The sequence below is a fragment of the Athene cunicularia genome, assembly GCF_003259725.1.
Source record: "Athene cunicularia isolate RWA chromosome 3 unlocalized genomic scaffold, athCun1 chr3_part1, whole genome shotgun sequence".
Taxonomy (NCBI): domain Eukaryota; kingdom Metazoa; phylum Chordata; class Aves; order Strigiformes; family Strigidae; genus Athene; species Athene cunicularia.
This window is the reverse complement of record NW_020799097.1, coordinates 40,798,184-40,814,069: the sequence shown is the minus strand read 5'-3', so window position 1 is coordinate 40,814,069 and position 15,886 is coordinate 40,798,184. Positions and strand designations below refer to the sequence as shown.

At 35.0% G+C, this 15,886-nt stretch overlaps 1 protein-coding gene across 5 annotated transcripts in view; it reads left to right on the top strand.

Annotated features, from left to right (window-relative positions):
- MAP3K7 (mitogen-activated protein kinase kinase kinase 7) overlaps positions 1-15,886 on the top strand; it is a 35,743-nt gene that overhangs the window by 12,772 nt on the left and 7,085 nt on the right. For 3 of the 5 annotated variants that reach the window (XM_026844817.1, XM_026844814.1, XM_026844815.1), the window contains exons 11-13: positions 2,295-2,375; positions 8,687-8,754; positions 14,665-14,773. In XM_026844817.1, the coding sequence (XP_026700618.1) occupies positions 2,295-2,375; positions 8,687-8,754; positions 14,665-14,773 (258 nt within the window). The remainder of the gene's footprint in view (positions 1-2,294; positions 2,376-8,686; positions 8,755-14,664; positions 14,774-15,886) is intronic. The other 2 variants (XM_026844819.1, XM_026844818.1) reach the window with 2 other exon arrangements.

Here is a 15,886-nt window from a genome sequence, read left to right as displayed (position 1 = left end):
ATTAGACTTTACCTTTTTAAAAAATCATCATAAGACTTCTAAACATCAGTCCTATTTGAAATGTACAACTTTTTCCTTTGCATCTCAGATAATGTTATTCCAATTCTGCTAGCATAAATATTTCTAAAATAACATTTCCTTCAAGGTTATTTCTATAACATTTTTGAAGTTGAGATAGGTTTAAAGTTCAGCATGTTCCCAAATAAGTTTTAAAATACACTTTGACAGATTAAGAAAAGCATAGTTAGATTTTTTTCATCGGATCAGATTTTATTCATCAGACTAACAAAGCATAGATATCTTCTGTAAAAAAAATTTTTAAAAGGTACAGGTGTTTTGCCAGGTTTGCTTCAGGTAGCTCTAAAATGTTGTGTCTAAACTTTAATCCTTGAGTGAATTGGAATTTATGTGTAAGTATACATACATAATTTTATGGTGAAAGCAATCTTTATCCTTCCCAGAAGAGTGAATTAATAAAAATGTGTATACGTGGCAAACACTTTCTTGTCTCTTTTCTTCATCAAAGATACTATTTGTTAAGAAGTTTGTATAGATTAAAATATGTGAAACTTTTTTTGTTATGGTATATAACCACAGATTTAAATAATCATACAAAATTACTTTGGTTAGTCCAGGGTTATTTAGCTGTTCTAGTATTTTCCTACCAATCTGGAAATTAGAGTGATCAAGTAGCTGTGATTAATAAAGAAATATGCATCATATTCTGGCTTTCTTGTGCACCATGACTGTTTCATTTTTGTTCTTCATTGTATTATGATTACTTCAGGATCTTGTTTTACTAAATGCTGAAGTTACTTGTGAAATAATATTTATCTTGCCCTAAACACTTTTTATGTTTATATTCGTATATATTATTTTAAAGCCTTATTCCAAAATTTGTCTTTTGTATTGTCAGTCTTTGACTGGATGATTGTGTAGCACATCTCACCCTGAATATATCTAAAGGTTTCCTAACAGAAGGCAGCTGTATACTTACCTGATAAGAATAACATGCTGATTTAATTTTAAAATATGTCAGGACTCACTTTGGTCAGTGACACTTGAAAGTCAGTGTAAGTTTTTGATATTAGTAGAGATAATCTGGCCCTCCTTTGTGTGAGGTTTTAATTTTCCTGGTTTGTCTTCCTTAAGTACATTGCTCTGAATAATAATTATTATTTCAGAATATTTTAAGACTTCTTTTTGTTATGAGTGTAGAGCTTCTTTTTATTGAAACAGAAGTAATATATTGAACATACTAGTTAATTTTTTTAAAGAAACCACTTCAGGCAGTAGTGAATTACTAGAAATGAGGTCAAACCCATCTGACTAATTTTTTTCAAAAAGAGCTAAACCAGCACTGTATTGGTTTTGCTTTTGTTTTTTAAACTGCATGGCAGAAATAATATGCTGTGAACCTATGGCTGGGTGAGAATTGGGATGTTGTTAAGAGTAAATCAGGTCAAGAATTATTTAATCCTCTTGTTCCATCTATCACCAGATTAAGTGTAAATCACATAATGCACCATTACTTAATAAGTTTGAGGCGGATATGCTGCAGTGTTCTACCTTTAGGTATTAAGACTTTCTCTAAACGGGAACTATTTATCTTAAACTACATAAGTAGTAAAATAAAAGATGTATGACTAGCTTTTATTCCAGAGTATGTAACTTGAATATAATTCAGAAATGAAGAGGTTGGTAGTGATACCCCGTTTGCAAAAGAAGAAATTTTCACTAATAGGACAAAAGAATGGAAAGCAGGAATGATTGTCAAATGTAGTAAGAGTAAGCTTTTTTCAGAGACAGATGAGATTTCCTTTAAAAGGAGGTGGTTTAAAGAAACAGAAGTACCCAACTATTAATCTTGTTTACAAAATAGTTTGTACCCAACCCTAAAGAGAAGAAGTTTTATAAGTTCAGGCAATCAAGAATTTATTCCAAATATACAGGTGATCTGAAATAATTCAGTTTGTTCTTTGTTTTGGATAATTACATTTGGTTTTCCCTTCCTTGTTGCCATGCTGCTTTCTGTGTTTGACTTTTGTGTTGCTAACTATTAACTAATTACACCTTGTTGTAATGACAGCTAGTTCTGCATTTTTTGCTTTTTAACAGTTGCTTTACTCTGTGTAAGCATGAGTGAAAGGCAATGCAGTTTATTCTGCATGACACATTTTTGCATGAACTATAGTTTAACCAAGTTTATGAAAAATGCAATATTAGAAACTTAATAATTTTGCTATTGCCATTTTAGTGTTTTGCATGTGTATTGTATGTGTGTATTTTTTCAGCCTATTCCAAGCCTAAACGAGGCCATCGTAAAACTGCTTCATTTGGCAACATTCTGGATGTCCCTGAGATCATCATACCAGGTATCGCAGACCAGGTGAACGGGTCAGTTGGTTAAGATGCCGGAATAATGATCAGACTGCTAAAAATACTTCTTGCTCCAGTTGCGCTAGGACAGAACTAGAAATTATCCCAAGATTTTTTTTTCATAACGTCTCTGTAAAGAGGAGCATGATTTTTTAGTACAAACTTACTTTTATCAGTAAAGGATTCCATCTTCAAGTTTGAATTGACTTTTACTGATAAAGGATTTTTTTCCTTTATGATCTTGATGTTAAGAGTCATCTTAGAAAAAAACTATATATGCAGTCTTTTGTTACAATACCTAACTTGGTGAAAATGGACAAGTTGAAAAATCCCTGTCTAGGTAATTATCTTGCCCTGATCTTTTTTTGTGTTGGAGCACCCATTTTTAATCTAATCAAATATTAGTAGAACAGAAAACTTCGATACATTATGTAAAGACGTTCAAATCCATGTGATACTTGTGATTAAAAAGAATTAACACAATCTGTGTAATTCTTACATTTGACTATGCTTTTTAAGAGCTAAAATGTGTCTGCAGAAGGTATTTCTGTTGTGTTTAAGTTAATGCAAACTAAAATTATTAGGAGAGGCTTCTGACAGGAAGAAAATCAGTATAACCAGACATCATAGCTGGTGATTTCAGCTGGGACTTTAATGAATATTTCTCATCCATCCCAGGCTAGTGAGCAGCATATCATTTTCCTTTTCCATTCTATTTTTTGCAAAGTGGATTTCCTTCTTTCCTTTCATACTTCTCAAAGCCTAAAAATAAGCATAATCAGTCCCAAACTGTGATAGGTATACCAGTAGTGGTATGCAAGTCACTTCAGAATAATTTGTTAGAGGCAGGACATGCAAGGCATAGTATCTGCTGCTAATCTAGAGATCCATTAAAAACTGTGGACCCCCAACTATAAATTTGTGTCATCTGAGGAAGTTTTCTTATAAATGTTGACACTGTTTGGTATTTCAAAGTTGAATGCAAGAGATAATTTCATACAAGTTTCTTTCAGATAACTTTATTGAAGTTTACACATAAAAATACAGAACATCAAAAAGTAGATCCCAAAGAACAGTAGCACATGACCCATTAAAAGAAAGCTTTTTGGCATTGAGGTTAACAAATCTGCAAGAATGTTTACTAGCATAGCTTTCCACTGTAATTTTCAAATGGTTCTGGCCTGCCATGACATAAATGAAATCCTGAGAGAGCAAAGAGAAAGTGCAGAGATCTGTCAAGTTTTGCAGTTTCGACATGTAATGAGAGCCTGACAGATGACCTCTAGAAGCAAACAGAGTCCCTCTTGTCTGTGTACGCTGTCTACACGTATCAGCACAGAGGCTTCCAAGAAACCTTGAAACTTCTAGAGAATAATTAAAATGTCAGTAAAATAAAGTGCCACATGTCTTTCACAAGATAGATTGTACCAGTCTATTGGTTTTACTTATTTAGGCAGAGGAAGTCTATAAGATATTCTTCACCTGAACTATTTTAATTGAACTTGACAGGAAGTGAATACCAAGGGGAGTTTCAAATAGATACAAGAGAAATAGCAACCTGTAGAAATGAAAAAAGGTATAAGATTGAAGCAAGCATATTAATGAATTTTCTGAAAATTTACTCTTAAATAAGTGATAATGAAATTGCCTGTTAATGCTTTCAGAAGCAACAATTCATAAAGAGGAGGATTATGGTACTAGATAGGGAAAATTTTGTTACAACTGGAGAAAAAATAGAAATAGGGTAAAATTCAGTGTCATGAACTGTGGGCCATATACTAGCAACAATCTCTTTTAATAAAATGACAAGGGACCATAGCAGGTGAATGCAGATTAATCCCAGTTAGTATAAGCCACTAATGTAATGCAGTTAGAAAAAAATGTGAAATCTTAGGATTCGTTTCCAGGCAAGATAAGGAAGTGCTAACACTATTTACAGGCCTTTGCTGAGGTTTAATCAGGAATTCAACATACTCTTCTGGGCAGCCATATAAAAGATCCATACATGCGCTCTGAAATAACAGCAAGATTACTGAGATTGATGGAGAGTATAAAGAAGAATCTTGAAAGCATGGCTTTTTTAGCCCACAAAAGGAAAGCTGAGAAATGAGTATTTTTCTTCAGCTGCACATTCTTCTATAGACTAGGAAAAGAGAACTACTTAAGCTAAAAGATAGTGTTGGCACTACAGAAAAAGATGTAAATTGTCTGCAAATAAGTCTGGTCCGTATATTAAAAGTTTTCTGGTTGTCAGAACAGCTTTCCCTTAAGAATCCCAAGGCCAGAAAAAAGGATCAATCATTATGTGACAGGGATGTGATAATCAGCCCAGTAAACTAATTAGATTTATCTGTATACTTAAGGAGTTATTCAGAAGTACCTTGCTCAGTTACTCTTTTAAAGACAATATAAGGTGACCAATTTCTCACCTCTTTCCTTTCCTTATTCTCTCAGCATAATGCTTTTAGTCCTGGACTCTTAAGACACTTTCCCCTTCTAGTTATACTTCCAAGATACCCAAACTGGCACCTCCATCTCGATCCCACCCCATTACACTCCTTAGCACTTCTTCTACATACCCAGCTCCTCCAGACTTCCCTGGGCAAGTCTGTCGCTGGGGCGAGCAGCCCATCTCCATCCTCAGGCGAGCGGGAGTGCTGACCCACGCTGTGCTGCTGCCTGAAGTTCTGCTGAGCACATGGTGAAGCAGCTGCTTCCCGTAGAGGGGAGGAACCGTGCAGGCATGTTACCATGAGTCAGCTGCTTTGGGCAGGGCTATTTTAGAAGTATGAGTATTACATCTGCTATCGTTGGGGTTTTTTGTAATGTGTTGCTTCAGCTGCTTTTCATCCATGAACTGATTATGCTGCTGAGGTCATAAAATACAAATTTTCATCAGTTGAAGGTAAAATGTTGGCAGAAGTGGAAGTTTTTAATACATATTTGCTTCTCCTTCTGAATAGGTTTAAATAAGGATGAATAGAACTTCTTTTCATGTAAAAAGCTGGTTTGTGTTACTAGCTTACAAAAACTTAGAAACTGAAAATAGATCAATGAATTCTTTTCTTGCCTAACAACTTGGCAAATGATTTTTCAGCAATGGTATCCTGTAACCAGATAGTCAAGTGAAGTATCAATGTTTTTTCAATTTATATATAATGTATAGTATAGATAATAAACAACAAGATTTTATTTATCGATATGAAAAGTAAAAAACATAGTAAGTACAGAAGGCTTAAGTAGCTATATGTTTAAAGAAACAGCAAAAATTAAGTACGGTTTGTAATATAATCAAGAAAAATAATCAGAACACCTTTTTGATACAAAACAGTCAAGCAGCATGTAGTAAATATACCTTCAAGTGCAGACTTTACTCCACTGACAACATTAGACATCTCATGCATATAGCGTGCATGCATTTGGCTTTGTAACTTTGTTGTCTGAAACTGTTCCACAGTGTTAAGATTTTTATAGCATTGACACCATATAAATGATTACTCAGGATAGATACACTTTAATTGCCTTTAGAAAGTAGATAGGAATTATAGATGCTTTAGGTCTGTAATTTTTCCATGTACTTTTAAAATCGGTATAAGCCAGAAATCCCACCCTTGTCTTCCCAGCTCACTTCATTCTTCTGGAATTCAAATCAGTGTCTTAACTTCTTTAAAATGTGTTCCAGCGCTGTTACATTCAATGATCATCCTGCCCTGTGAGAGAGGTTTGGGTCTTGTAGGTGTGTAAGGAAGAGCGTGTACTGTGCACAAATAAGAAAGTGTAAAAGGAGACGCAAGTATCTGCTAAAGGGCAAGGAGAAGAGTTCATAGCTGGTCTTGGATATTTGCAGGGGGTGTGATCAGAAGCCTTCATAAGTTGTAGAATTTGTTTTTGCTGGAGTATGGGACAGCAAATGATGGAAGTTTCCTGTTCCTTTTGAATTTCATTTTAGATATAAACAACAGTATGCGAAATGGGGTTTTCTGAGGCCAGGAAGTATGTTTGTGATGTTTTATTTTTAGTCTTAAAAATCCTGTAAACCACTGAAATCCCGACATAGTGCATCAAGCTACTGTATATTAACTTCTGTGCATTTACAAGTCTCTTCATTTTTGTAACAAGGAAAAAAATTAGTTTTAAATGGACATAGAAGTAAGAACAAGATCAAAACTGTGAGAGGAAAGCATAGAGAAATAGCAGTTATTATTTCAAATAAAGGTCATATGTTGTATAGTATATTTTTCAATTGAAATTTGTCTTGAATCTGGAGCAATAAGTATTTGTCAATTTGTAGTCTGTTTCTGCTTTGTCTAAGCTATTTGCCAGATGTCTGCAGTAGTTACACTAATTAAAGTGGCATTGCCTAGTAGAGCTTGCTCTTCCCTCATGCTACTAACTTGAAGATATTTTATTTAAAGATGTTCATTTATTACAACACAGTAGTTTTGGCCCCTCTTTCTCTCCCCAAGGCATTTTCTTTTCTTTCTTGCACCCCACCCTTATTATTTTAACATTTTGGCAGCCATGTTCTAATATTTCAGCAACACATGTGCCGGGTTCTTTAAATTCACAAATGTTGCTAATCTGAAATGAGAATTTCAGATATTTTTGCAAGCCTATTTCAGCTGAGCTAATTTTATAACTTGTTGAATGAAACGTGCACATAATTTTGTATCGGTCGTGGGTGGATCGCCCATATCTTAAATATTGAGATGAGCTGTGGCAGCCAGATGAAGTATCCAACAGCACAGAATTTTATTAAATGTATAATCTTGTTTGTTAAATGATTTAGTAGAAAAGTTCACTGCAAATGGACAAGTTCAGAAATTTTGACAGATCTGTCATTCACACGATCTCTAATATAGAAATATTAAATATAATGTAACCATTGTTGCTTAGGTAAGTATATACTTTCCCTGAATTTCAGAAGCAAAAGACCAAGACCACAGAAAATTTGCAATACAAATTGAAGTCAAAGCAAAGAATATATTCCCATTCTAGAATCCTTCTTGATTTTTATATATGCTTGTTTCTCATAGTACTTTCTATAAATTTTAGACCATAAAATGCCATCACAAATTGTAAAGTGACACTGAGAATTTTGTATTGATGTTTTGTGGTAATGTGTTCCTACATGTAGTAGTACCTATATTTAAAAATTTAAAGTATGGTAGCATTAAATGTATTGATTAATATTAAATAGTCTTACATTTTTGTAGTAACTGTTGCAACTCAAAACACCTGTCAAGATAGGCTGTGGAGTCATATGGAAATGATGCTGAATAAGAAGTATCTAAAAGGTTAAAAGTGCGATGCCTGTTACAGGGTTTTGAGTGAGCTGGGTTGGCTGTTGCATGCAGGGTCACTGGGCGAGGGGCTGCTGCGGCTGCAGGACATGTTTCAGATGCTCCCCTCCAGTAGAGAAGTTACGTAATGCAGAGTTTAAGAGCAAGAATTTTGAGCATTGTCAGCTGTTCCTCAGGACGTTTTGGTGTTTCCTTTTGGACAGCTGACCTGCTCTCAAGAGACAATATAAACAATCACCGTAATAAAAATCAAAGTAGCCAGGGAGATTCCATTGCATAATCTCCTTTTATTTTTAAGAAGACACTGTTTCCTGGAAATGCCTTTGATTGCGTGTCAGTGTTAAAAATTAAACTGTTTTATGTAGCTGTCACTGGTGGATAATTGCTAACAGGTGGAAGGAGAAGAGGAAAAGATTACAGCATTGTGCTCAGTAGGTTGATGGTGAGATGTGATTTAGCTGAACAGTCCCCTTTTCACACTTCTCAGAGCATGAGAATAGGACATATTTTTGTTCATCTGAAGGAGACAAAGGCAAGAAGGAAGTGTTTTCGCTTCTTAAGTTTTTGTGAGAGAGCGGCACATGGGCAGAAGTCCTTGCTGTGTTCCTTGGGCACGCCAAAGAGCAACAGGTTAAAGCTGGCAGCCTGTTATCTTTGCAGTCTAGCTTTTAGAAATCCCCATAACGTAACGCACTTGAAATAGATGTCGTCACCAGCTCCTGCCCTGAGTACTAAGCCTGACCAAATACATGTGACAGAAGATGGTGGAGTAGAGTGCAGCAGCTATTCATGTGGTAGGAGTGGTTATTGTATTAGGATATACTTTTTGTTGACAGGCCAGCATGTTTTGAGTTAAAATTCTGCAGCTGTCTCTCTCTCCCCCCCCCCCCCCCTTTCTCTGTGTGGATTTGTACAAATTCCAAGCTCCTCTGCAACAGTCGCACCCTTCTTATTTTGTTCTGAATAGATTTCACTGGTTTGTTTTTGTTTTGTTTTTTTCCCAGCAGGAAACGGACAGCAGAGGCGCAGATCCATTCAAGATCTTAGTGTTGCTGGAACAGAGTCCAGTCAGGTAACGTCTTTCTCGTCTCTTCTTTATCTTTCATTAAAGTCAACACCAAATCTGTACAGGGAAACTGGTCTGGAATTCTTCACCTTTGATGCTTTCATTGAAATGATGTGGAAGCTTGGCAGATTGTAGTGTTGTTTGTATTGCATTTAAATGAGATTCCATGAGGGTAATCTATGAATGAGCTCTGGATGAGAAGTATTTTCTGTATAGCTTGTGCAGCATTTATCATTTTTATATACACATAGCTTTTGTGTACCACTTAATTTGACTGAGGGCACATGTTACGCAGGAAAGCCTATTCCTGTCTCTATATGTAAAAAACATTTGTAGTTACTGCAAACGATTGTCTGGAACAGTTATACATACACTAGACTCACTTTTTGTATAAAAATAAGAAGCCTGTGCATCAGTGTTAAACATATATTTATCATTAGTCTCTGAACGCTGAATAGTAACTTAGAGTATTATCTACATTTCTTGTGAAAGGTTTACAGGAGGGTGCTGTCACAAAGTTTTGTTTAAAAAAAAAGTCTTTCTCAATAAGCTGTTTTATAATAACATATGCTACATAAAATTTAAAGCAAATTAAGAACATGTTAAATGAGAAACGTACAGCTAATGTTTCATTCAGATGTGTTTATTTTGTGGTTTTATGTGTTTCATTGTCTTTCAGTAATTCACAGAGACTATTTGGTCGTTAGCGTGAACTGGCAATTTTGAGATCCTTACTATTATTTGGATGTGGGAAACTGGAGCTTAGCATATTCATCAGGTTTCCATATTAAACAACCTACTGCAATAATCTAAAATAGGTGATAGTTTTGGAGTGTGTAGTTATCAGGGAGATCAACATTTGATTCTTTTTTAATTCTGTGAAGTATGATAGCCACAGAAACCTCATCAATCCCCAAGGTAGAATTTAATAGAAATTGCTATGTACATCTATCAGAAAATAATAAATTAGTCTTAAATATATTTTAATACCTTCAGGGAAGGACAGGTTTGTTAGAAATGAATCTGCAAAATTTAATAGCATATTCAGTTAATTGTAGAACTAAAGTTATGCAAGATTAGGGAGAAAAAAATTGTGACAGTACATCAGTTATGCCAAATTGCACTGATTCTATTCATTTTTATGAATGGTTAATATTTTAAAATACAGAATTACACCAGACACTTCATATCTTAATAACTATTACAATAATCTTTCTTTGAAAGCTATTCTGCTGCTTGTATGGATGTTCTAGCTAAATTGCCTTTGTGATCAGGGGAATACAGAAAAGGTTTTTCGTTTACCTCACCAATTTCTGATGAGGGTCTATAGAAGCACCAGAATCACATTTTACTATCTTGCTTCTGATGGTGTACATATTGAAAATTACAATTATTTTGCTTCTATTTTGCAGTTTTTGGAAACATGATAAAATCTGGAAAACATATTTTAATAGGCATGAAAAATGCTCTTTGGAAGAAAATTTTGCACTGTCAATATAAGCAAGTAACTAATTTTCATCCCCTTTTTGGTGTGAGAAGAGACAGAAAAGTCTGATGAAACTAAAGATAACTTTTGGCATAGATATATTTGTATTTTTTAAAAAAAAAAGTTGCAAAACAATGAAGAAAGTGAGCACAATATAATATGACAGAAGACTTTACTCTTTATGGGTTTCTATAGCTCTGGACCTCACTGCCTTGAATTTTTGTTGAAAATCTTGAACCTGCTATCCATATAAGCTAACCAAAGCAGAAAAACCATCTGTGACTAGCGTAGATCTGGTCAGTTTACCATATCTCCCTATATGCACCATACCATATATAGCTTATCCTGTCTAATGTGAAGATCCCCTTCCCCCTCCCTTCCTTCTTTGCAAACACCCTTCTTCCCCACATTCCATTCTCCTTTACACCCACCCTGCAGCACAGCCTTCTTCACCAAACCACCATGGTACTGCGTGCCTCTGCTCCCACACCCAGCCCTTGTAAGCCCCTATTCCGCTCAAAATTGAATGATTGCCCTGGTGCCACTTTTCTTTTTTTGACTATTTGACTAGACCTGATCAGAAATCTTTTTCTTAAATGTGTTTTTCCTGAAAATTGCTGCTGCATCAATAGGAAATTATTTTGGGTTTTTTTTTTTTAATCGGGAAGATATTTCCACTTCAGAATGGAATTTTTATGGAGGTGGAGGAAAACACTGGTATTGATGATAATAAATATATCAAAATTTGGGGTGCTTACCTGAAAGGGTAAACCAAGACTCTCATCTCCCTGTTTAACTGCTGGTCTGTTTTAATCTAACCTTCTTGTATGTTTTATGATTGTATGTATATTTTATTTGTGTATTGTTAGAAGAACTTTTTGTGCGGTTTTGTATGGCTGATGATTACTGGGTTTAGGTTGTTGAGACACGGTATTTTTCAGTATTGATCTTGCTGATGTTATCAACAGCAGACAGTGATAGTACTTTGCAGATTATTTTACTACTCAACTGACCCTTTTACATCAACAGTTAAGATGGGAAAATACTCTAAGCCAAAGGTTTTCTATTGTTGGATCAGCTGTTGGAGTAGTTCAGTGTTAAGAACATGTGTTTAAGTCTGATTTTTCACAGATTTCTCTAGTGCTTGGTGACCTTAGACTGGACCTTAACTCCAAGTGACGTGAGCAGCACTGATGCAACCCTCTCTGTACAGTCAAATGCTACATTTCCATTTGTTTCCATCTATATACTGTGAAGCTCTATTCATTTTTCCACATAATTTTTTTTTTTTGGCACTGAATTGTTTCTTCTGCCTTTCCATTTCTTTGTACATGCTTTTTAAAACATTGTATTGTGATGTCTGTCCAGCACTACTGCTCTTGCCTAGATACCTGTGTAACATGTGTATACTCTGAACTGCAGCCATAAAAACTTTTGGGGGCTTGAAGAAACTCGGCGAACCTGATGTTTACTCTGGATAGAGTCTTTACAGTATTATATAGATTCTGAGAAACTTATTTGGCATAATCACCCAAGAACTGCAGGTTGTGATCAGATGCCTAGTAAGGTATCCATGTCCCTACCTGTGCATCTTGATTGGGTTGGTTGTTTTGGTACATAATCCTTCACAGTGTTATCATAACATCAAAACTACCTCTTTTAAACCTTTTTTGTTTGTTATTAACTGTTGCTGGGCCTTCATTAACTCTTACAGTTTACGTTGAAGTGGAAAGAAAAATTAATATATTAAAGAAAACCATTTACTGTACTGAACAGTTGTGAAACAAGGTCAGAATGTACATGCCCACATGCATGCAAGCTAAGTGTGATAGTTTGGAGTATCTGATATTAGACAGATGAATCATTCTGTCCGTGAGATTGTGAAATTGGTCACAGATACACTCTTTTTTTCTCCTCTTTCACAGCAAGATAAAATCCACAGATGAGGAGACAGGGCTAGTAATAATGATTTCTTTAAATTGGGTTGCCTATTTAAATTAAACTTGAGGAGGCGATTATTCCTCAGCATGCCAACTTTTCAAGACTGCAAATCTTTGAGAAATAGAAGTCAAGAAGCCAACAGTGCTGTTGGCATTGGTCACCTGTCAAAGATGATTTGAGAGTAACCTGATAACAAGTCTGTTGAGTGATACCTGGAGGAAGCAAGGATGAAAGGATACCCTTGAAATGGTGACAGAAACTGATTGCTGAAGAACAGCCTTTAAAGAGCAGCTGAGAACTCTGTGAATGAGCATGGGTTAGTCTTAAACCTGGGGTAAGACAGCCAAACAGTAAAGGAGCCGGGGGGGGGGGGGATGGGACACACACGACACACACATTGTTCCCATTATCTGCCAGTGGTTGCACATCTGCACTAAAAGTCAACAAAAGGGCTTTTTTTGGTGCAATTGTACATTATGTAATAAGATAAGAATAAAACTAATTCACATTTATCTAGAATTTCTCAGAATGGTGGTAGTCCCTGTAGACATAGCTGACTTTATAAAATGTGAAAGTCTGAGTCACACCAGCAGATTGTACATGGCAGGGAAATTAATCTGATGTAATAGAAATGTTTACAAGCCCAGTAACCCTTCTCCCTCCACCCTCCTCCACTTTAAAAAGCCACATAAGGCCATGGATGAAAGCGATGCAGTGGCAGCATGCTGAACACTGAAACAATAACAGCCCTGACTTCGTCAGGCATCAGTAGTACAAGTCTGACTTACCTGTCAGAGAGGCTGGTGTCCAGGAGGCCTAAAGCATCTCACACAACACACGTTCAAATGCTGTAATCTAACAGGTGTTCAATTCTGGGAACTTCCTTGGACTTTGTAATGCTTTTTAGATATGCTTCAGATACGAATCCTTCATTTGTATCACTAGTAATTTTGTCTAAACAGTGTTATCAAGGAAATGGTGGTTTTCTGTTGATGGATCAAAACAATCTGGTACAGCAAGCAATCTAGCACAACATTGTAAAGTTACTGTAACCAGAGTACTTCTTCAGTGCCCTTTGCTGTCAATTGTTGACACTAAGCAAATCTTTTTTTGCTTAAAGGACTTACATGCTGTTAAAAGTGCTTGTTCCAGAGTGTGTTTATCGTTCATATCTGAGGACACTGACAGTAAGCAGTAAGCTCAGTAACTTAAACCTTGCTAAAGTCAACAACGACTCCAACACAAAAGCTTTTTTCAAAGTGTTTGATGCCATCATCTGGATAATAACATCCGTTGGATTATTTCTACAATAGTTTGTTGCCCCGTTCCTGACTACTAACATAAAACACGAAATGATTAACAAAAATTAAAGGAGAAACATAATTCAGTTGAAACAATATTTTGGTGTGCAGAATCTTATTACTCTTCAGATTGTTACTTGACTGAAATCTTGTCTTTAAAATTCAAACTAAGATAGGATATTTGGAAATTAGAGTCATAAAGTAATACATTTGCCAGGTAATGTATATTTGAGTGCCTTTTTTCAAAAATAGGGACATTTAATTAACCATTTCATGATAAATGCAACTATTTTTAATATGGTGTGTTTTAATAGCATTGTTTCTTTTTACTTCATTTTTTTCTTGCAAAACTCACTGAGGTTTTATAGTCTTATGTCCTTTACTGTGTTAATTTTATGTCAGTGTGGGGGTATATGAAATACAGGAATATATACTGTAAATAACCTTAGAAAGAAGCTCAGTAGAATAATGAAGTCTGTATTATGTTTTTGTGCTCTGGTAAACAAAAGGATTTGAGATGTCAAGCTATATATAAAGGAACTTTCTACAGAATTTTGGTTTAGTTCTTAATTTTCTTTATGAGAGAGACTGTACTCATTTCTTAATGGCTTTGCTTTACTTGATCCTTTTTGATTAAACACTTTTTTTCATGTTTTCTGAAGATGAATTACGTAATCTCAGAGTTGACATAGGAATCATAAGAAAACTGATAATACACCACAGTCTAGTGCAGTTCCTAAACTGCATTCATTTCGTTGAATGTAGTTCTATTCATTGATTAAACATTGGAAACAAATTTTATTTTTTCCTTATGTTATGGAGCTGCTAGATTTCTGCTGAATGGTGGTGTGAAAATTACTAGACATAGTGTCATGCTTTTATATAAATCTTGAAGATATTGTCACCACTGCTTTTTATTATGCTGAATAGCCAAATTATATCCATTTCTTTTTATACAGTAAAGATGGAGTAGAAATGGGGATGAAATTATCCCTGCAATGCATGTAAAGTTTATCAAACTGTCCGGAAAACTTTCTGGGTAAAAAACTTGGGGAGGAGAGTATTTGGGAGGATTATAGTTTCAGGTTTCTTCACATTTATTTTTTTAATCATATTTTTTAATTAATCCTAAAAAAAAAAATCTTATCTTTATTTTTCTTGTTGTTTTATTTTGTTTTATCATTTCAGGAGAGTAGAAACAGCAGTAGATCATCTAGTCCTAGTGTGAGAATGATCACTACCTCGGGACCAACCTCTGAAAAACCAACTCGTAATCCATGGACACCTGATGATGCAGGTAATCCTTAGTTAACTTTTTGCCTGTAAAAATATATAAAGTATTTGATTATGGTGTGGGGTGTGTGCCTAGACATTAATAAAATTAAATGGTGAAAGCCACAGTCCATTTTAGTTTTGTTTAACTTAAATCATTACATTACTGCTTTGTTTTGCACACTGGCTTTAAGAACTTTTTTTATATAGATTACATTAAGTTACATAAACTAGTAAGTATTTTGCTTGTAAGAAAGTACATACGCAGTGATCGTAGTATTTAATGCAGACCTTTTGGCACCAGTTTTTGATTGTAGTGTAGTTTGGGGGAATTAGAGAAATAGACATCTTAGAGCATTTTAGCCTTGTGCATTTGTATTATGAATGCACAGTTAAAGCTTTCATTGCTCTGACTTCTGGAATAAAATGCTTTATAGGTGAGTATCAGATGGAATACATTAATTCTCGTTTTTACCTTTGTTGTAATTTTGCTTATGCAGAATGTACATGTGCGCATAGTCTTACTCTTTTTAAATGAACTAACATAAGTGTGTCTGCAGGAGTGTTGTAAATACTTCTACTGTAGCATCAATGTTCTTTTGTTATGAAATAGGGTTAAGAATAAACATAATTTAATAGCTGAATTCAATTTTAAATGTCGTAATGCACTCCACTTATGAAAAGAACCAGTACTGGACTGCATGAAAACAATGGATCCCCACAAATTCCTTTTTACAATATAAAAAAGAATTATATTTTTGTTACCAAAATGAACATGTTGAATCTTAAACTTAGTCTCAAGATGGTACCTCATAGTGCCTTAAATTCTGAAATCTTTTTCCTGTTATCTCTTTCATCTTTGGCTGATCAGACTTTCATGCTTTTCCTGTAACCAACTGCAAAATGGAAACTCACATGTGGACTGACTCTTGCACAAGCATATATATATATATATATATATATATATATGTATGTATATATATGCGCTCTTGTATTTTACCAAATATAAGGTGATTCTGTATGTAAGATGTGTACTTTTCTTTCTTTTTTTTTTTTTAACCCCTGTTTTAGTGGGAGGAAGGCAGCATACTCCTGTATTGCTTCTGTGCATTCTTCTTTCTGTCCATTGTCACTTTGC